Raw genomic sequence first — 23,179 nt, forward strand, 5'->3', positions numbered from 1 at the left:
GGAAAACAGTGGGTGATATCAGACGATGAATATTTGCCTTCAGTGGTGATTCAAAGTTATATTGTGTAACACAAATAGCATGTTCTGGTCATATGAAGCTTTTGTTAATCTGTAGTAAGATATCTTCAGATCCAAGCAGAAATCTGCCTGCTGTGACAGATTGAGGATTATCTACTCAATACCACTTTCATCTAATTCCCTTAGATTATTTTTCAAGAGAGAAAAAGATATAGGAGAAAGAATGAGAAAAAGAACAATTAAGAACAATTAATATGAATTAGATAATGCTAGAAAGCCTTACTAAACTAATCAATATATTATTCAATATATTATTACTTGATAATGCACTTCTGGGGCCTACTGATCCGTGCATTTGTTTGATAAAGCTGGAGAAAGTGTGTCACTGACCAGAATGAGCATGAGAATACTCACAATGGTCAGATAAGGAGATCAGTCATCTCATGGCCATTTCGTGTACATCCTATGAAAGGGTGGTATAGGATGCACTCTGCATCCTGGAGAGGAAAATCTCCAAAACCAGATGAAGACACAAAAAACTTCACACTGTAGATTAACATTTAAAAAGGTTTCAATCAGGAACAGTTCATCAAGGAGCCTGCAATCCATCGTCTTTCCCCCTCTGCTACCCTGAACAGCATTTCTGGTTTCTGCTTTTGTGGCCTAAGAGCCATTCTTCAAAAATTTAGGCATTCAAGCTGCCTCTGTGTGCAGAAAAGTAATCACCTGACCCCTCAAAAATCAATAATATAATTCTATACACAGATCGTTAGCTCATGCTTATTTGTGGTAATAGCCAATATTTTCAAAACAGTTGTGAAACCATTGCCCGAACAGATACCCCACCAAAATAAACAAGCACACAAATGTCAGTGAATGAAGAATGCCACCAAATAATTGCTATATAATTAAAATTACAGTCATCTTGACCTTCTATGGATGAATCACTGATAGCTCTTAGAGTTACATACTACAGAGGGTAAGGACTTCAGTTATGAGCCCAGAAGGGGTGTACAGTTACCATGAATAGGTGGCAGAACTGAAGGAGATATGGAAGTGAATTATGATGGCTTGAATTATACAGCATTTTTAACATAGTGACAAGAAGCCTGCTATTCCTTCAAATAGAAAACCAGTGCAGGGATTCAGAACGAGGGGTTATTATGATCATTTTAACAAAGGTGATAAATGCACGACAATGTTTTTCATTAAGTGATGGTAGCCTGTGTATATGTTTTGGAAGTTAGAGGCCAGGGAAATGCCACACTCAAATAAGAACACAAGCGAGAATGCAGGTAGCAGCTCTCAGCTATGCAGTAAAAGGAGAGAGAAGCAACTCCCTTACTACGATAAGTAACTTTGGCTGGAGGAGTTGTCATGCTGTAAGATGGCTTGGAAAAGAAGATGAGGTGTGTGATCCATGTAATAATATCTACACTGCCAAGAACTGTCTAGTAGCTGAACTTGAAGACCAAAAAGACACCTTTTGGCTTCTGTATACATAACTGAAATTATGCATTTTGCTCCTATAGCCTGTGAGGGCTGTGAACCCAAATATGTTTGAATATTACAATTTTGTTTTATAACACAGTAAAGAAATAACTATTTTCTTGAAAGGTAAGGATTTAGAAGAGGGGAAGGTTACCAGCAGTAAAATACTTGGAGGACCATAGAATACAATCACAAATATTGTTGATCTTCTCTTGGACGAAAATAATTAACTAGTATCAAAGACTGCATTGTACTGAATAAATGTATAGGATATTTGTGAGCTCCTGGGGGCAAGGACAATCAACATTACATTAATAATGCCTTTTTTTTTTTTCATTTTATTTCCCTAGTTTCTAAGGGAAATGCTAAAAAACTCACTAAGCTACTTTAAAGACTTAAAGCATACACTTAAAATGACTTAAAACCTTAATAAAGCTCTAATGCAGCACATGAGATTAAAGTTCACAGAATCACAGAATCACAGAATCACAGGTTGGAAGAGCCCTCAGAGATCATCTAGTCAAGGCCAAATTCTTAACTTCGAAGTCCAGCATAAGTAATGAGACTCTGAACACCATATTTAAGATGCAATGGTGAGCAACCTGAAAATATTGTTCTCTGCCACTGGTTATTGTGATATAGATCCACGACTCTGCCTCCTTGATGTCAAAAGGCTGTAAAACTAAGAGACCTGTGTTTTGGCCAGGCAAGGACAATATTTCTTTCCTCTCACAACAAGTCACCACTGCCTCTAGAGAGAGTTCATTTCTCAGAAACGAAATTAAGCAATTCCAAATTATTTGCTATTAATATCAACCACTTTGAACCACTTTTATACCCACTTAATACACTTTAACCACATAATATCCTATCACTTTTACTCTTAGTATACTTCTTAATAAGGATTATTTCTATAATGATTTCCAGAATTTACTATTCAGTCATCTAGGGATTATATGCGTGAAAACAAACCCTATATAGATTTGATTTTAAAAGGGAATAATTTTATCCTTACAGATTTCAAAAAGTGAGTTTTATTTTAAGCTTTGAAGTAAAATTAATCTTTGGCCAGAAACCAAGAATTTTAGCTCACATGGTAACTTTGAAAAAGTTCTGAGTATGTGAAGGCTTTTGGAGAGTATTAGAAGAGAAAATTGTTTGCAGCTTTAATTATACAATTTGTTAAGGAAGAAGGAAAAAAAGGAAACACACTATATCTGTAAAAGCAATTCTTCTGTTATGGTCCCCAAAGCTCTTATCTACTGTCTCTATAGTAGATAAGCAGCAGAGGTGATTCAATTCAATGCAATATATAGTCAGATTAAAAATGAGAAACATTTGTTATTTGCAAATGTTACCTGCATATGCAATGTTCTGAGCTCCTTGATAAGGTAGTAATGAAAAGATTTAATTAAAAAAACCCAGAAGATTAGTAGTCAAATTATGTCCAATCATAAATAGTACATATTTTAAATAGGACTTCTCATTTCAGTTTACCTGAAAGAATTCCAAACAGCATGTGAACAACATATTTCTTCAACAGAGAAATCATGTCTGCATTGATACCTTGGGACACCTGCTGAGACACATAAACTGGGGTTCCATTCTGCAAGGATTTAAGCATTTGAGCCTTCATCCAGAAAAGCACTTTCACTCCTGTTTAAATGTTTACCAACATGGTTTTCTGCACTGGGATCAGAACACTAAGCAGCTGGCAGTATGAAAAGCATAATCCTGGAAACTCTGACAGATATAAGCTGAAAATTCCAACATTGCCAGCAAATGTATTCCAGTTATGTCCTCTCTCCTAAACTATTTCACTGGTAATGTCTCCTGTAAAACTGTAGTGCTTGGAATAGCACCTGTTCTTTATTTAATAAATTATTTTGAGGTGTGTTTGCCAAATTCTCCAGGGTTTCAGGAGAATAAATCACATGTAGAAGTTTTGCTTCAGTGGCTTCCAGTGGTATTTCTTCTTATCAATACTCTGCCAGTTATTCTGCATAAATCTGTAGCTAATAAAAAGCTGCTGGATATCTAGCAAGGGAAACTGAAGATTAATTTTTCCATGGGGAAGACATGCTGTGATTAGTAAAACATCTTTATCCTTCCTTAGCTTCTGGTCATGTTCCATTAATTTCAGGGATTTGCCTTCTTTCCAAGATTTCAGGTCTCCATCTTCACCTGACGGTCCCATCTGGCATCTGCTTGAGTCACGAAAAGACTCTTCCTGTTTTTAAAAAGTTCCTGATTATGCAGTTTGGATAAGATCCACAAAGGGCCAGCAAAATCGCTGAAGCATCATGGTGCTTTCTCTATATGCATAGAAAATGGGGTATGAAACCATCTACATTTCACCAATTAGCTTATTCTTAGTTGCCATGAGGCTTTGTGTTGCTACTCTGAATATCTCCATGAATCTTGCTTCAGTGCTTACAAACAGTACAATCTCTAAAAACGACACCACACGTAGCTGGTGCTCACATCTCCTAAATGGAGCCCCCACAGCTGGGGATGGACTAGCTCAGGTGGTAGCAGCTGCCTCTCACTACTTGGTCTTTTATTGATTCACCTTTAAAGTTTATTGCTGTTGTACCACAGTGGATGCTCCATAGAGCTCTGAGAAAGGGCCAAGGAAACCTGCTGGGGATCTGGACATTGTGGCCTGAAAATATAGACATTTTAGTTTACATCCGAAACAGTCTCTGCAGCACATTTAGTGGGCCCTTTGTTTTAGCCACAGGATAGAGCTGCAGAGAAGACAAGAAAAAAATCCTCTTATATAACCTTTCAGACCGAAGGAAACATTTCCACCTCTGTCTTTCCATACTTTGTATCTTTCTCTGTAGTACCTTCTGTACTCTATATTATTCCATTGCTAAACATATTTTGAAACTCTAGTTGCATGAGTCTACATCTCCTAGACCTTAATGTGGCTTCTCCTCTCCAGGAATTTCAGAAATAAATTGGTAAAAGTTATACCTTATAAATGTGGTTCCCAATGCAGTTTTTCAAAGTAATGTTTTTGGGGTATGTTTATGGCTACCGCTACTGCTATTTCTGACCCTTGTAGCCATTTCCACACATTAATCAAACCCACTCTTAGCTTCTGCTCCTCCGTTATTGTTCTGATTCTTGCCCTCTTTTTGAGTTATGAGGCATCCATCTTTCTCCATCCCTGAATACCATCTACTTATAAAATGAGGTTCTAGTAGCTTTCCCTTTAAGGTTCTTTCCTTTTACAAAGACAAACTTCTCTGATCATAATCAGAACAATGACAATTTATAAAATAAAATTCTACTATATTGATGAGAGGTAGTAAAAAAGGTATGCTAAAATATTTCTGGAAGAAAAAGAAAAGTCTGGGAAATATATGTTTGTATGTGTGTGAACTAGAAATTGCTCCTATTTTCCTGGTGTTTTGACTGGCTTTAATAGTCACATTTAAATATAAGGGATAGGAAGATAGGCTTTGCAGTGATCATTATGCCTAGCCCACTCAAATGTCAAAAATTTCAGAGCTAGGTAGAATTTGCATGTTATGTGCCTTACATTTTGCTTATTAGTGACTGACAGAAAGGCCAAAAAAAAAAAAAAAAAGAGAAATAAGGTAGTGAACTCATACAGAGTTTCTTCTCATTAAAATGAAGTTGCAGAGTCACAATATTATTTATTACTTAGCACCATTAAAATGATTTACCATTTTTTCAGAAGTATATTTTGAAGTTCTGGCATAAAAAGGTGAATATGCTTAATAGTGAGGCTTTCTTTCTATGGAATAGATATCCAAAGTATGTGTTTTACAACCTTTTCTGTACCCTGGAATTTCTTTTTGAAATTTTGTTCCAAAACATTTGTCATAGTGGGGCATAAATAGGAGAGGAAGATGTAGCAGCTTTGCATCAACATCTACCTTGGAAGGAACATTTGTGGATTGTAGCATGTAGCCCTGCAATACAGCATGGCCATTGCTAATGACAGGCCATAATCTTTGCACTGAGCTTGCAAAGCCTCAGGACAGAGGCTCGTCAGGTCTGCTGGGTCTAGTCTTTTCTTGACCTGCCCACAGCTTTGTTTTACTTGATCTAACTACCACAGCAATTTCTCTAATGGACCAGGCATCTATGGCTTATTTGTTTGACTTTTCGGTCATGGTACAACCATAGTTTTATATGTACAATAGTAACAAGCAGTGACTCTATGAAGACCGTGTTATTTACATAGTTATACAGTGCAGAGAAATGCAAGCCTAGTATGACAGCAGAGGCCTTGAGAAGTGGACATGGGAAGCAGCATAGAAGGCTACAGGCATGGGGTGGCTTTGCTGTTGAATTACCCTGCCTGTGTGCATATTACAGCAGAGGTGCTAACGATCCTCATCCAGAAGCCAGGATGTTCATATGCCCCACAGAATTAAGGACAACCTGACCTAAAACTATCACGACAGTACCAAACACCAATGAAAGCCCACCAGAATTACACAACAAAACCAAGCAAGGTCATTTCATCAAAATAAATAAATTCCTTACGGGTAATTCAGGTACACTTGTTGACAATTTTCCTACTCAGCTGACATAGAGACATTAGCTTGCCACTTACATTCTTAATGTATCACACATCTACCCTGTTATCAGAACTAAATTCCACATCCACCCCTGCACAGTCTGTTTTATGAGCATGAGTGCAAACAGCGTCTTGCATGATATAAGACAGTTTATGTGGGAACACTTGGGTTACTATTGGTTACCATGCATTAAAAATGAAGTTAAATCAGAAGCATTGTTTAAAAAACCCCAACAAAAATCAGTTTAATTTTCACCATTTGCTTACACTCATCTTTGTGAATGAGTTAGCTTCACTATGAGACATGTATGTCAAGCAACTATTTTCTGTTCATTCAGCTCTTTCTTCAAGACATATTTCTATCTAATAAACATTTCAGTGATGATACCTCCATGATCTGAAAGAAGCAATAATTAAGAAAATACTCAGAATAAGTCTACATTGGTTTTAAATTTGACTGGCTCCCTAATCATTCAGGGTTTGTACAACCTAACTGGTTTTTCCAAAGATATGGGCTATAACATTGCTGATAAGTGTACTGGAAGTGTGATTCCCAGCTATGCAAAGTCATTTCCTAAGCATGGTTAGTGACTGTTTCTTCCTCCATAATGAGATGGTTTACCATCATGCCTAGTCTTCACCAAACAAAAGTAATAAGGCGTATTTATGCACCTATTTATGGTATAAAAATGGTTTACATTTACATGCAGAGCTGATATAACTTGGCTTATCATAGCAAGTAGAAGGACACTAGTCCTTTAACTGGGGTAAGCTTTAAATGTTCCTGACTGCCAACCCAACACTGGGAAACACCACATTACAGTGCTTTGCTGTGTACAGGGACATAGAAGACAAGAATGAAAACATTCCCTGACAGATTTAATTCTAATGAGGATTTATATTCAGTTTAACTTGAATTTTAAAGCTCACATCTGTAGATGAAAAAAGGTATTCTAAATCTCAAAAAAATGCTCAGGAGGGTTATTCAATAAGCAAAACTGCTGACTCTTCTAGCACCTCACCTGTTTGTTTTTAAACACTGATAGATAGTGATGTGAAGACGACTACATTATGAATGATTGGTTCCAGAAATTACTTCCTTCTGGGTGAAATTCCCAGAAAAAATATAGAAAAAAATCTGTGCAAGTATTCTGAAAAGTCATGAATATGAGTACCTCGTGGGGTATTACAGAACAAGAATCTTTATTCTTTCATTTTTCAAATCTAATTGAGCAACAGGATTGGGTTTTTTTAAGAAAATTTTGTTTAAATAGGTGGCTAGAGGGCATCCATGTTTTCCTAATCTTACTCACTGAGAAAAGAATTAAGCTTTTTGCTCCTTTTATTAATTTATAGTGAGATTTTAGACCAATGTTTTGTAAAAGCAACGTACCTTATTGGGGAAATTACATATAATAGTAACAGATTACAATTACATATAATAAAACACAGCCAGAAAAAATTAAGAGAGCTCACACTAAAAAAGACCTACTTGGATCATATTTCAGTAATGGCCATTAGCTTTACTCCCTCTCTTGAGCTCTCCCAGCTATAGTGGAAATCTGCAGGAACTGTGTAATAGCAACAGGCAAAATCATACCCCAAGTGCCTTAGATTTCACATGCAGGGATGTATTACATTTAAGAAATGTAATATGAGGATAGAAGGAGCTGGGATGGAAGTGGAGAGAGGTAGAGAGGAAGATAAACCAAAAAATAAGCCTATTGAGGTTCACAGAATTCCAAGGTTACACCTTTTACAATTAGATATAGGTAGATAATTTCAAGTAAAGTACAAGATCAGCTAAAGCTAACCTAATGACGGAGAAGAATATCTGAACCATTTTCCCCTCTTTCTGTTTGTTTCTAGCTAATGCTTTCCTTCAGTTGCCACTAAAATGAGTAGCCATAACTGCAGTAAAAAAGACAAATGCGTAGATTATATAACCTCCAGTAAACTAAGTGTAAGGAAACATATTCATCCAAAATTCCAGCTCAAAAAAAATTTTGAAATAATCATCTTAAGTTATGGAGGCTTATCCGAATCATCTGATTACATCTTAGACTCCTCCAGAGTTCTCATAAGTATAAATGCTGCACTTCAAGTTCAGGGTGTTAAAAATTAATGATGTGTGCTTGTCTCTATAATTATCTCTCTTGTTTGTTACTGGCTATACAAGTTTGTTTCATTGCTCTATATTTTGCTATCCTCCCTGGGGGTTTCATGTATTTCCTCTCCCTGCCCACATGCTTTATGTTGTGGTGCAGTTCAGTTGGTCAGTCACATCGATCTGTTCTGATAGGTCTGAAGATGGAAATCCATTATCAGTGTATTTAACCAATGTGCTTCAACTTTCTGCTGGAGGAACAGATTCTAGACTGGGTGCTACTTTTCAGCTTTTGGTGCTTTGTCAGGACTGCTAACACTGGTCCTTGTTTCTGGTAATTTTGGTGACAACTGGCCGTTAGCCTACTTTGTTGGTACTAGAAATATTTTTAAAGGGACAATAATCCTCATGCTCACTCACAACTTGAATCCAATCAGTTGTGCAATGCAAAAATTACACTGCAGTGAACTAAACTAAAACACAGCAGATACTACAAAACAGAAGTTTTATTGGTATCACTCTCGATAAATGCACTCCAAAGGGCTTTTTTAAAAAGCATTTTCACAGAATTACAGGAAGGAAACAAAACTTAAACCAAGTTAAATTTTTCATTTTCAACCTTTCTGTGTAAACAGTTGCTGTAGCCACATTCAGCTGAATCTGCAAATACGGAAAATAGATGCTTTAACTGTAAGTACAAAGGGCTAAAATTTATGATATGATAAGGTGTGGTAGCTAATGTGAGCGCGCGTCTTGGGGAAGATGTAGATTGACTGTAAGATAAACTAGTCTACCATGATTGGCAGTTTTATAGTGACTAATACAAAAACAACATTGCCATATAGTATTTTAAAAGTCTGTGAAGAGGTTTAAGAATTGGACTGCTTTACTCGAAATGGCTGACAAATACCAGTGAGGATACTGTGAGCTGCTGAATGACTAGAAGGCGGCCTATAAAATCCACAGCATACTTAGATGCTGTGTTGCCAGGTATCATCTCTTTTAGTGGAAAGCAGTGTAAATGTTCACAGGAATGTGGCTGGCCTTTAAGTCTCGATGTAGGCGCAGTTTTCAGAAATGACTGTATGATTGCTGGCGCTCTAGGGCCTTCCTGTACTATAAAGATGACTTAAAAGTCATCTGTTGGGAGTACTCATCTGTGCTACTCTAGTGATTTCTGGGTCTTGAATTCACATTTTGATACTTGTGTGCTCAGTCCCTACTTAATCCTAGTGTTTCAGCTATAAGAGTTTATTCATGAGAATTGTAGTCTTACTATAGTAGGGTTTTTTTCTTGTACACTTCAGTACTTTTGTGACTTAGGAATGACAGAAAAACTCAGCTTTTTTTGTTTTTAAGCACTGATCATTTCAGGAAAAATTTTTAAATACTTCACATGATTTGGCTAGTTCATGGAATGATAGCTGTGGCAGTAGCCGCTGCCTAGGAAATTAACTATCTTCTACAGGTGAGCTACCTAAAATCCAACCTACCCAAACCATTACATAGAGGTGAAAACTATTTTATTTCTCCCTGTGAACTTCCTCAGCCTCCCTCACTACATGACTACGTCAAATGGCCACAATACAGTTAATACTCCCAAGTGGCAAAGTCTGAAACAAGGTTTTCTGGAAACACTGTGAACCTAGTATTTCAGGCTCTTCTGAAACAAAGCTCCACCCAGGTACCAGAATTGCAGTCTCACCAGCGATTCACCAGCAACCACAGTTCTAGGTGGAGGGAGCAGGACAACAAGACACTTCCTCTGTGATTTTTCAGTTCAGATTTCTCAACACTGTCTCCATTTCCTTTTATGGAATTTCCGATAACTGATTGGATCTCTTCTTTTCCTCTCTAAGCAAAACATTCTGAGTTTCCATCTCTGATGCGGGAATTGACTTGGGACGAGATTAATCTTCACATTATATGATTTGCAAGCCTAAGAGAAGTGAAGTTTGGGTATTGTGATGAACATCTAGAAGTAAAAGAGAAAATAGGTACCATTTTTGTGATAAAGATAGGAGCATGGTCCTGGGTACAGAATTAGGATTTAAACAATACAAATGGAAAGAATAGAAATATGAACAGGAGAGAGAATACAGCATCAGCTTTGTGAAAACATTTTCTATTTCAACTGAGATAGCTTTACTTAAAATAATATTGGCTCTCAACAAGAGAAAATATAGATACAGTTAGATTTCCACAGACACTGTAATCTCCGGCAATACATTATTCTCTATGTACACATATGTTGCATCTGCATTCAGCATCTCTGTATCCACAGTGGGAACTTGCAACATGTCCTTCCCTCACAGTGACCATATTATCACCATGAATAATGTATGACCTATAGATTAGGGTAATTTTTTATGCACATCAGAGAATTAATTTAGCTTGACTATTCATAAAGTTAAACAGTGCTGTTAGGTAAAATAGCAAGCTTTTGTTCAGTCCTCCACTGAGAGGCAGAAAATATTGGTGCTTTAAGTGGAAGACTCACCATATGTGTGAGCAGTTTATTAAATCTTTGCTGTAGGCTCTGTAGCTTCTATAGCCTACTTGCTATGGTCAGATTTTTTTTTGCAAATAAACTCAATTTTTTAATTAGAGTTAAACTAATTAGGTTTTGGCTATTCAGCACTGCTACAGGGCTTTTTCTTTAGGCACTTTGTGGCTGCTCTGATTCTGCTTGCAAACAGCAAAGCACTAGCAGGCAGATTCCAGCAGGGATAATTGACCCTTGTGTGAAGTTTTGTAATTGAACATTCAGAAATAGTTAAAATTCATTTTCTGTATTTAGGAAAGTTGAAGGAAAGAGCCATACCAGCCACAAATTGGCATACCTTATTTAAAGTCACTGGAATTATAGAGATTTTGACCAGCTAAGTATACAACCTCATATCTGAACGGTGAGAGACTGAGCAGTCATGGTAGGTTTTGGTATCAGAGAAGAGTATAATTTCCCTTCTACTACTTGTAACAAATTGTGGAAATCATGTTCCTGCAGATTAGGAAATATTTACCTTATTTCAAAGGTATATCCTTCATGAGTTATTGCTCACTAATGAAATAAGATGTGCCCAATCTGCCCCTCAGTTTGGACTGAAAGTTTATTGCTGCTGCCTGTGATTTTTAATAATGTATGGTGTAGCTTTACCAACATATGGTAGTGTCTTTCCAAGAAATGCTGCGTATGATTCTTCTGGATGTTACATTAGAGTGTCTTTGATATAGAGATGCCATGGAACAGCAGAGACCATCAAAAGTTATAATGTTGACTTTATGTTAGCAATTAACTAAAACACAGTGGTTTTGAAATAGATAATCTTTCCTTTATTTTTAATTTTGAACTAAAGAATTTAAGCCAAAGGGATTGAAACTATAATAATATAAGACAGCTAAATGACATTAATATAATTATTTGCTAAATTTTACTAAAGTGATGATTATTTTTACGGAGGTATCAATCTTAATTCTGCAGAAATAAAAGCAAAACAGAAAATAAATCACACTAAATCTATTAAAAAGAGGAATTAATTCCCAAACTGTAATGTGGGCTTTCACAGTTTTGGTCTGCCAAAAGAAGAGTATATCAGCACCTCAACGAAACCTTTGACTAATGGGTTTTGCTGTGTCTTCTGGAAAAGGTTTAGAAAAGAAGATGGAAAAAAATGATTTTCCTAACACATCAGTGATTTCTCAGCAAAGATATCCTATGGGACTGACTGAACTAATCTTCTACGACCTCAACATATTCCAGTACAGAAATAAGGCCTTTAGCGCTAAGAGGTCTGCAAAAGAGGCTGTGCCAGTGAAATAGAGCATCTTTTCATTAGTTCTTTATCCCTTGTTTGGTGAACCTGGTTTTACCTGCAGAAGGTACCTCTGCCCACAGAGGTTACACTTGATCCGTGAATGATTAAATTTGCCCAGATGGTATTGCAAAAAACTTATGGGTGATGTGCACTAGCAAAGATCTGGAGAACCCAGTCCTGAATGTCTGGTGTGCTGAAGTTACACCTCACCAATGAAAACCCAAAAGAGCTATATAGATGCTACAAACCAAGTAAAAACTTTTTTAATGCAGAATTAGGATTCGTTTGTGTATTTTATAGTGAAGAAGATAAGAAACGTGAGTTAAAACTCTTTTTAGCCCCTGCCATGGTAAAAACCTCATTGGCAGAACGAGGTTTGTGTGTAATTGTAGACTGAGATACCAGTTCATAGATCTTTGCACATTTTATAAAAAAAAATTTTAAAAATGACTCAGTCTTGTGCTGTAATCCCTCCCAAATATTTATGTAGTCCAAATTAATGCACTTTCTGATCTATATTAATAACTGTTTATTAACATGTAGTGATTTCTGCCCTCCATCTGCTTTGTGAAGAGGTATTTCAAGTAATTTGAGACATACAAAGAGCCCCCCTGAATGTTAGACACACTCACGGTTTTATATATATATATATATAAGTAATTACAATCATAGCTACCTCACGCAGGTTTAGGGGGCAAACTGAGCAGGGATTGGATGAGATGACCTCCAAAAGCACCTTCTAACTCTAATTACTCTATGACTTGAAATTTCAGGTTTGGGTTCTGACCCTCTTAAGCCATCTCTTTTCCAAACAGGGAAACTGGATTTATGTGGAGCAGTCTTGCAGACATCTTCCAAGAGCGCTAACATCGGGAGTGGGAATGTCTTAAACAGTGAGATTTTGTATCAGTGTCTGAAACATTAACTTCCAAAAAATTATACTGTAATATGCAAATAGGTAAATATGTGTTTCTTTGCATACCTGTATTACCAGAGTTGAAAACTTCTAGCAGTCATAAAAATAAAAAGAGATTTCAATATACATTTGGGAATAATCTGGGCTTTATTGAATTTGTTCTGGACATTAAAAGCACTTGTAAAATTTAGGTCATATAAGCAGAAAGACTGATCTGGAAGCCTTAAGGAAATGAAAAAGGCTTTGTCATTATGACTTTCATTAGTATTAATGGCACTGCACAGCTAAAGCCCTACTCGTCTGGATAGAAATGTACCTCTGATTGTTCTGGCTGGTATGCAGTTTCCACAGAACCATCGAATGGCGGGGGTTGGAAGGGACCTCTGGAGATCATCTCGTCCAACCCCCCTGCTTGAGCAGGCACACCTAGAGCAGGGGGCACAGGGACGCGTCCAGGAGGGTTTTTAATGTCTCCAGAGGAGACTCCACAGCCTCCCTGGGCAGCCTGTGCCACTGCTCGGTCACCTTCACAGGAAAGAAGTTTTTTCTCACGTTTAGCTGGAACTTCCTGTCTTCCAACTTGTGCCCATTGCCCCTTGTCCAGTCACTGGGCACCACTGAAAAGAGTCCAGTCCCATCCTCTTGCCACCCACCCTTCAGATATTTATAAGCACTGATGAGATCCCCCCTCAGGCTTCTCTTCTCTGGGCTGAACAAACCCAAGTAGGTCAGCCTTTCCTCATAAGGGAGATGCTCCAGCCCCCTGATCATCTTGGTAGCTCTCTGCTGGACTTGGCTGAGCAGTTCCCTGTCCTTCTTGAACTGAGGGGCCCAGAACTGGACACAGCACTCCAAATGTGGTCTCACTAGGGTAGAGTAGAGGGGGAGGATAACCTCTCCTGACCTGCTGGCCACACTCCTTTTTATGCAGCTCCTTTACACAGACAGACATTTAAAAGACAACTGGATACCAATGGTAACCCATGATCACTTGGAATTCATATAAAAGCTGGAATTCAGTGGCCTTTTTCCCTAATTACATTGACTGTGCTCCCTCTTCTCTCTCTCACACTAATCTCATAAAACATTTGCTGTTTTTTGAGATTTGGAGTGCTAAAATGTCTTGAAATGGCAGATGAGCAAACAAATAGCTATTTCTTTCCTACAAATAATTACCAAGAGGAAATGGAAGTTTTAGTGATTGTGGGCTGCTTTTCAATAAGGTTGTTCTAGATTTGAGACAAGTCCTAGACAAACATACTTTTTCATGCTCTAATCTTGCACTGGCCAGTACACCAGACTCTACTAACTAGCTGTTTGACTTTTGAAGTTTTCTCATCACAGTATTCAGGAACACATTGCTTTTGTGAAAAGAATGTATTTGATTTAGTTTTTCAGAAAAAACTATTATTTTTGGAGAATGAGTGTTTCACTGGTTATAAAACAGGAATATGTCTTTTCATACATAAAGTTAGGTTTTTTTCATTCACTTTGTGCAGACTGAAAACCTATAATCTAGTTTCTTCTGCTTGCAAAGACTATATAGAAGGATTTCCTTTCCTCCAGAAGGGAGAACCTTGCTTCAGTTACGTTCCTTTGAATTCCAATTAGACCCTTGAATTCCAGACAGCTGAATAAACAAATTGCCCCCACTAATTTAATTATCTTGGCCTGTTTGTCAGTACCAGCAGAATACTATGGAGCACATTGCCAAGTAAATCTCCACTTTCAATTACCAGTAAAGCACTACAGGTCCAGGCCTGTGTAGCCAGAGGGAGGAGCTTGGATTGCCTATTCTTGATCTGTGGCACTGAAGCTCCCAGATGCATATTGCTGGTGCAAGGTGGGTTAGGTGGTGCCTGGAGGCTGCAGTCAGTGGTACTCAGTACATGTCATGAAGGCATAGAGTAACCCAGCTTCACTAGCAGCTTCCAAACTCAATTCAATGCAATGCAAGACTGGCTCTCTAGTACATGCTATACATTCCTAGTTGCCACAGTCCTATGTGCAGTCTCAGGCTGCTTCAGATTTCACTGTACCTTCAGCACCTCCTGGCAAGCGGAGTCTGACACAGATAGGCATAGATGTGTTGTGGCTCTTTCCTGCTAAGCTGTGTCCACGGGGAAGATGGAAGCTGAAGCCTCTTTCATAGTTAAGTTGTATTTCTGTGGTTGGATAACAGCTCCCAAATGCCCGACACAGGAAAGCCTTCAGGCCATCCACTCTGGATAGGTATAAGCAGGATCCAGCAGGATAGCACTGTAGGGATAAGTGGGCAAGACCTCAGCTGAGTGAGAATCTGTGTTAACAGAATGGCTTTTTCAGACTCTGGGACCCGTTATCCCTTCACTATTGCACCCATGACCATGGTCAGCTGTGTCTGCTTGCAACTTTGTGTGCCAAGCATGAGTTCCAGCCCCCACGAAAATCTACTTCTTTGTGTTCTTTCCCACTTTTGTACAGATTCTGGCTGAAACAGGAAAATAATTACATTTTCTGCCTTTGACCCATTCATATCCAAACTCCACTGACTGGCTTAAGACATCTTTAGTATCATTAAGAATTTCTTATCCAGCAGTGTTCAAACTTTGTCACAGAAACAAGCAAGTCGGGAAAGAAGGGCACGGGCATATTATGCAAAAACCACAGTTGCCTAGCACCATTTGGCTGATTACCACTGACATTCTCAAATGAAAATATCTGATGATATATTCTAAAGTAGTTTCTATATTCTCCTCTAGAACCGGAGGCACATATTTTAAGAAAACAAAACATCCATTACGGCTAGGCTACACATTCCTGATTCCTAACTTGCCCTTTTTAGCGTGCTAAGCAGGTTGAATTATATTAGATCTGCTGTGATACTGCTCAGTATCAGAAAAAAGAAATGGCAGATAGACTTTTTATTCTCTCCAGGTTCTGGTTAGCAAAAGTGAAAATGAAAACCATTGGCAACAATATGTGCTGAACTTTCCAAATGCACAATAAGCTCAAGTTCACCAGACTGGAGAAAAGCTGTGTGACAGTTTGTTTGAACGAATCTAATTATTGGTCTTGTCAGTGATGTGTTGCATCAAATTGTTCTCTCAAAGAGAAGTAATGCAACAACACTGTGTACATACTAAGTGATATTTTGGTGGAGAGTTGCATAAGCTAAGTGACAATTAGATTTGTTTCATAACAGGTCCCACCTGAGTCAGTGAGAGAAAAAATAAGCTTGCCAAAAGTGATAAGCACTGATGTTCCTTTGAATAAATACCATATGATCTCAACTGTACAAAAGGAAATGTTGCTAAAATGAACTGTAACCTCAATCGTTACGTGACATCTTTACTGTGAGTCTCCTTTTTTAAAGCAGGCAATTTTTCAGTGTTTTGTAGAGTACTATGAAAACCTGGATTATGAATGTATTGTCTCTGAGGAGGTTGCCTACAAATTCCCATTTTTTTCAAGGCTTTCCATTCTTCATTTTTATTTCTTTAACAGTTCCACCCAAAAGGGAGATGATGATTATGAAGATTACACTTCAAATAAGACCTGGGTTTTGACTCCCAAAGTTCATGAGAGTGATGTCACTCTTATTTTAAATGGCTTGCTGGAAGGATATGACAACAAGTTAAGACCCGACATAGGAGGTATGCTGGTTTTCTTTTTAGAAGACTTTTGATTTAGTGGAGAAAAGAAAATTTTTTCATACCATATTACGCTACTCAGGAAGCAGAATCCATTCAAAGTAGTTATGAAAACAAAATACAATGTAGTAAAACAGCAGTGGCACAAAGAGTAGTCATCATTTGGAAGCTGACATAAATTAAAATTGCTAAATCTATCCTGAGACATAAAATAAGATTCTTGTGATCTGCTGAATCGGGCTGCTTGTAATGATGCACCTGCACAGGAAGTTTAGAATTTAACTTCTGGGGAATGAAAAAACAAGTTTTTCTCTTTGCATATCTAAGGGTGTTAGAGAATCACAAATAATATATTGGAAATGAAGGCCAAAATGAGGATAATGCAGCCTGATCCTTGTGTGATATGATGGACAGAGACAAAGCCTCTAACAGCAGCAGGTCTGCATTGACTGATATAGCATGGGCCCTCACTTGCACAGCAGGGCAAGAAGTGGCTGGGGAATGCAGCACAGAGAAAGAAGTTCACAAAAGATAACTGCAGTCAAGAAAGGCCAACCTCACTGGATTTTTTCCACACCCAACATAAGTATATAGTCCCAAGCCTGGACTCATAACTGAAGTATTATTTGACTGAATCACCTTCTGCAGGAATCTTACTCTCCACTGATAACTGAGGGAGCTCGAAGAGATAAATCTTCCTGAGTTGCTGCATGTCAGTTTGCGAAGGCTCCATGTGGGCACAGAACAGGCAGACAATACTTCTGTAGAAGAGGATACAGCAGTAAAAGATTATAGAAAAACACAGGGTATTCATGGATGAGGCAGGCAGAGGAAAGCAGGGAGCAGCAAGGTTAATGAAGCTGTTTCTAGCAAGTTTATAGAGGCTTATAAACTGAGAAATTTTTCGCAGTGAGGGATGAGTATTTAACTTTCAGTGTATGTATGTAGTGTAAACGAGCAGAGGAATTTGTCTTATTCTCATGATCTAAGACTTTTGAGAACAGAAAGAAATTAAGCATTCATAAAAGCTTCTTCGAAAAAACAATCACGTTTTAGTCAAGGTGTATGAGAATAATAAAGCTACAATAGAGTAATTTCAAAATAAATTAATCTAACAATGGTTTTCGTTTCTCTTTTAGAGCCTTGAGTATTATTTTTGCTTTGGGCTCATGAAATTGTTACTTACCTACAGCCGTCTCTGCAGGCAACAGCAGTCATGTTGCATTTGGCATTATAATGTAAAACAAGTGATGCAAGACATCATAAGAAGAAGAAGTTTGCTTTTGTTGATAGTGTTTTGCCAGATACGTTGCTGTGACTTGACACAAAATATACATACTCTCAGTCAGATATGACTCACTCTAAGGTAATGACGATGGTCGGAACAGTATTTGTTCTCACAGCATACGTGAATTTGTTCTGACAGAATAAACAATATAAGAATTGTCTCAAAGTGTCTCCAGCTAATTTTAAACTGGCGACACTGCTGCAAATTTATATTTATTGTATATGTGCACATTTAAATGTGACGCAACTATAGCCATACAAGAGAGGTACTATAATAATCTTGCTTGTGTTTGACTTTCATGTGGTTGATTTTGACTTTCACTCATGTTACTGATTCTTGTTGTTTCTCTTCCAGTTAAACCAACAGTAATACACACTGACATGTACGTAAATAGCATTGGACCTGTGAATGCTATCAATATGGTAGGTAAATGATTGCCAACGTTCCTACAACGTTCACTTTGTTAGAAAGCCTCCATCATTTTTGACATTACAAACCTTCCATTAGTTTTAGTGTTGTGCTATACCTATATTATGTTAAAAATCTCATTATTATTATTACTATGGATGCGAGGACTATACAAGCTATGACTCTTTACATGACAGGGAAACTGAGCTTTATGCTGAAAAAAATGTAACAAGAGTTTTAACATATCCTTACAGTCTTACGTGCTCTACTTTCAAGTGCTTTGTGACAGTTTAACTCCTGTAAAACTGAGCTTCTACATTGCTACAAAATAAAGAAAACCATTCACCAGTTATATTACCACTTCTGCCACCAAGAAATAAAATTTAGAAAAGCCTAGATCCTCTCTCCCCTCCTCTTTCCAAAATTCTTAGAGAAAATTTTAATTATACCTTCATACAGGTGCCGGAAAATAGTCCAGTCTTGGCACAATATCTACTTCATTCTTGTAATTTTCATGTGTAGAAAGAAATCTCAGATTGCTCTTTCCCATTCTCTAATTCCCTTTGCAGCTCCTGCCTGCTCTGTGGTGCCAGGGAAAGTGAAACTTCACCACTTGTGATATTAACTGGGGGGCACAGGCAATTATGGCAGCCAAGTCAGCTCAAAACTTTCCTGTCCTAGATCCAAGGGATTAAGTAATTGTTCTCTGACCTGATCAGGCATGGATTGAGGTGTGGGGACCCAGAATTAAAGGTGCATATGCCACTCAATTGCATCTTTGTTTCACCTGTCAATAGGAAAAAAAACAGAATAAATTGTTTTTAAACAATAATCTTCTGTAAACCATGGTTTGTAAAACATGGTTTTATCTGTTCTTGTATCACCTTCTGTAGTTCACATTTTTTTCATATGAAATTAAGGAAAGCATATCAGGAGTTATGTGAAACGCTGAGTGCTATGTTTTCATTAGTATTTCTGGTTAACACAACAGGAATATACAATTGATATATTTTTCGCCCAAACGTGGTATGACAGACGTCTGAAGTTCAACAGCACTATAAAAGTGCTCAGATTAAACAGCAACATGGTTGGGAAGATCTGGATACCAGATACATTCTTCCGAAATTCCAAGAAAGCTGATGCTCATTGGATAACAACTCCTAATAGGATGCTCAGAATCTGGAATGACGGCAGAGTGTTGTACACATTGAGGTATTTATACATGACCTTAATTTCAGTTTCTCTAGGGAAAGCCAAGGGGAAAGGTCCTGTGAATTCAGGTCATTTGGCATTAATCTAAAGGGAAAAACATTGGTTTTTTCATATTCACTTAGCATAAACCCCTGAAAATGGAAATGTTTAGAAGATATTACTTGCATGCTTATATTGACACAGTATAGAGTTTTGACACATTTCTTATATTGACACAGTAAAGAGTTTCATTACTTCCTATAGATTGTACTGTCTTGCTCCACAATAGTCATGTTCCTATACTAAAATGAATATAAACATTGTTATAGTAATTAATCTTCATTTCCAGGTATGTTTTATTGTTTGCCACTGGTTTGCTCCATATTGCCTTTTGCCTTTTTATTGAATTAAACTGATGATTTTGAAATATCCTTGAGTTAAGTAGATGGTATAAAGGAGGTATTACATGCATCAAAGGCCTCTTATTCTGAATTGATTACAATCCAAGATGAAGGTCTACCCTGTAAAAGCATTTCATTCCTCAAATAGCTCATGAAAATAAGGATTATAATTTCAGCTTTGGTCATTCACAGTTTGATCCAAAACCTACAGATATGGCCTGTTCGACTAAAATTTTCATTAATCTGAACTTGATATGCACATATCCCAATTTCTCAAGCACATGTACAGCTTTTCTTCCGAGACAGACTACCTTTAAAAACTATCTTTTCAATAATTAAGTTATGCATATGCCTACATTTAAGTGTAACATATGCAACATGTAACAACTCAAATATCATATTCCCAATGACCATAACATACTTCCTAAATGTGAAAATCTTAAGTGTATTTTTTTTTACTTTTTTTTATATGTAATATAATATTTGGTCCTATGTAAAATGTAAAGACAGCATTTGTTCAAGAGAATTTATAATTCAAAACAGAGGTACAGAATCAAAGATGTTTGTTAGACAGAAGACCATTTGAGTTTTAGACTGCATGTTTTTCAAAGCATTTTTTTCTGCTTTTGGTTTATTGGGTGCTAAAAATAAAGTTTTGAAGAAAAGTACACTCATTACAATTTTAATGAATAGAACTGAAGCTTTGGGTAGGACAACCTTTTAATGTTGCAACTGTCTGAATTACAAAAAGGAGCTTTATTTCATAGTTATTTTACATTCATAACATATTACATCACCAGAAGAGATAAGAGAATGATCAGAATTGAAGTCCAGTGCAAAACAAAGTCAGTCTGATAAAGAAGATCCTAGGTCCACTTTTGAAATGCTAAATTTGGACTTAGCTGCACACTACTGTCTCTTTGGATTTTGTTACCTTTCTTTTAAAACCCCTCAGTTTCTTTACAAAAGCTATCTCTGATAGAACTTTGAAACAGTTATCTGTTATTAGTGTATACTTAGGTGTTCTAGTGAGTCACCACAAGCACCAGTAAGGATTCGACCTGGATTAACCCAGAAGCGAAATGTGATAGTATCATCACAGATCTGGGATTCTGCCCTGAAAAGAAGAGGTCTCCAGAAAAGCTGGTTGCTTTTCTCAATTGCCTCCCCCTGCGTTCAAGAACAGTCCATCCTGACCAGTAGGAAATCAAGCAAAGGTAGCTGGTAGTCTGCATGGATCAACGCAAAGCTCCTGACAGAACTCAAATGTGAAAAGAAAATATACAAAGGTGGAAGTAGGGACAGGTGACTCAGGAGGAATACAGAGATGCTGTCTGAGCACTCAGGGACAGGGTTAGAAAAGCCAAAGCTCATCTGCAGTCAAATCTGACCAGAGAAATGAAAGCACAGCTTTCTAAACACACATCCTTAGCAAAATGACGAATAGGGAAAATGTGGGTACATTGCTGAATGGGAATGGGGACCTTGTCACAAAGGACACCAAAAGGTCAAGGTACATAATGTCTTTTTGCCTCAATCTTCACTGGCAAAGCCTTGCCTTCAGCAATCCCAGGTCCCTGAAACCAGTAGAAAAGTGGAGCAAGGAAGATTTGGTGGAAGAGGATCAAGTATAGGCTAAATAAGTGGACATTGAGATGTATTGAATATGCCTGAACTCCCAGGCTTAAAGGGCTGGGATCGGTGGCATGAAGGCCAACTGGAAAGCAGTCACCAGTGGTGTACTCCCCAGTTTTGTACTGGGCCAATATCTTCACATCTTCATTAATGACCTGGAAAATGGGACAGTGTGCAGTCTCAGCATGTCCACAGATAATACAAAACTGGGAGGAGTGATTGGCATATCATAAGGTTATGCTACCACTCAGAGGGACTGCCAACATGCTGGAGAGGCGGGCCAAGAGGAATCTCATGGAGTTCAACAAAGGAAAATGTCGTCCTGAACCAGGGGTTTCATGCAGCAGTACAGGGTGGGGGCTGACCAGCTGAAAATCACCTTGCAGGAAAAGACCTGGGGATCCTGGTGGATGTTCACCATAAACCAGCAAAGTGCCCCTGAAGAAAAGGCAAACAGCATCTTGGACTGCATTAGGAAGACTGTTGCCAAGAGGTTGATGGAGATGATCTTTCTCCTCTGCTCAGAACTAGTGACACACATCTGGAGTGCAGGGTGCAGTGCTAGGCTCCCCAGTACAACAAGGATCTCAGCTTGCTGGAGCAAGTGCAGCGAAGGCCCACTAAGATGCTGAAAGGCTGGGAGTGTCCAATGTGCCAGGAGAGGCTGAGGGAGCCAGGACTGTTCAGCCTAGAGAAGAAAAGGCTCAGGGGATCTTACCAATGTGTGTAATGTGTGTGGGGGTAAAGAAGGCAGGGGATGGAAGGGGTAAAGAAGGCAGAGACATAATCTTATCAGTGGTATCCAGTGATAGGACAGGAGGCAATGGGCACAAACTGAAGTACAGGAAATCCTGTTTAAACCTAAGAAGACACTTTTTAACTGTGAGAATGGTCAAACAGTGGAACAGGTTGCCCAGAAAACCCACGCTTGGACATGTTCAAAGCCTGGATAGTGCTTTGTGCTGGGGAACGAGATCTGTTCAATTCCATAGAGAAAACAAATGAAAACAGCAGTAAATCTGAGCCTACCCCAACTTCAAATAGTGTTAAATATATTCACCATAGAAAAGGCGATATCGAAGAAAGAACTTAATAATTTTTTGGATCCATATCATGATTATCGTGAAATGAAACTGAAGGCAATGGAAATGAGAAGAGAAAGAAAATCAATAATATTAGCACACAATCAGCTCTCCTTCTGTGTCACAAACAGAACTTCCCTTGGTTACAAAGGAAATTAGATGTTCCTAAATCCTTAATGCAGAAAAGTTTCCTTTTGACTTCATTAACTTGATGGCTAGTGGTCACAGCATTCCTCTGCATCCCACAGCATGAGACTCAGGGATTCATTTGCATGCAGCACCTATATTTAGGAGACCAACCCAGGTCACAGGGTTGCTCACTTCGATGCCCAGGAATCAGCAAAGACCAGAAACCTACAGTTTTCCTAGAGACTCATGGAACACATAAACATCACTATGCTCTTTTTTTTCTCCTCATTTTCCTTTTTTCCGCTCTCACGTCATCTCCTCCCTCCTTTTCCAAAGTCCAAGTATCATGCAGCTCACGGCAGGGGGGGGGCTACATAGTGGCTAGAAACAATTAAAGGACTGAATGAAAAATGGTAGAGTTTTAGCCGGCACATCAGGGGGTACTTCTCACCTAATTTTGGATTTCTGAAAGTACATGTCTCTGCCTGATCTGTAACACCTA

The 23,179-nt window shown here is 38.1% G+C and overlaps 1 protein-coding gene across 2 annotated transcripts in view; it reads left to right on the top strand.

Annotated features, from left to right (window-relative positions):
* GABRG2 (gamma-aminobutyric acid type A receptor subunit gamma2) overlaps positions 1-23,179 on the top strand; it is a 71,428-nt gene that overhangs the window by 7,566 nt on the left and 40,683 nt on the right. For both annotated transcript variants that reach the window (XM_075102106.1, XM_075102107.1), the window contains exons 2-4: positions 16,398-16,546; positions 18,186-18,253; positions 19,231-19,451. In XM_075102106.1, coding sequence (XP_074958207.1) covers positions 16,398-16,546; positions 18,186-18,253; positions 19,231-19,451 — 438 coding nt within the window. The remainder of the gene's footprint in view (positions 1-16,397; positions 16,547-18,185; positions 18,254-19,230; positions 19,452-23,179) is intronic.

Source organism: Phalacrocorax aristotelis, chromosome 8, assembly GCF_949628215.1.
Source record: "Phalacrocorax aristotelis chromosome 8, bGulAri2.1, whole genome shotgun sequence".
In the NCBI taxonomy this organism is placed as follows: Eukaryota; Metazoa; Chordata; class Aves; order Suliformes; family Phalacrocoracidae; genus Phalacrocorax; species Phalacrocorax aristotelis.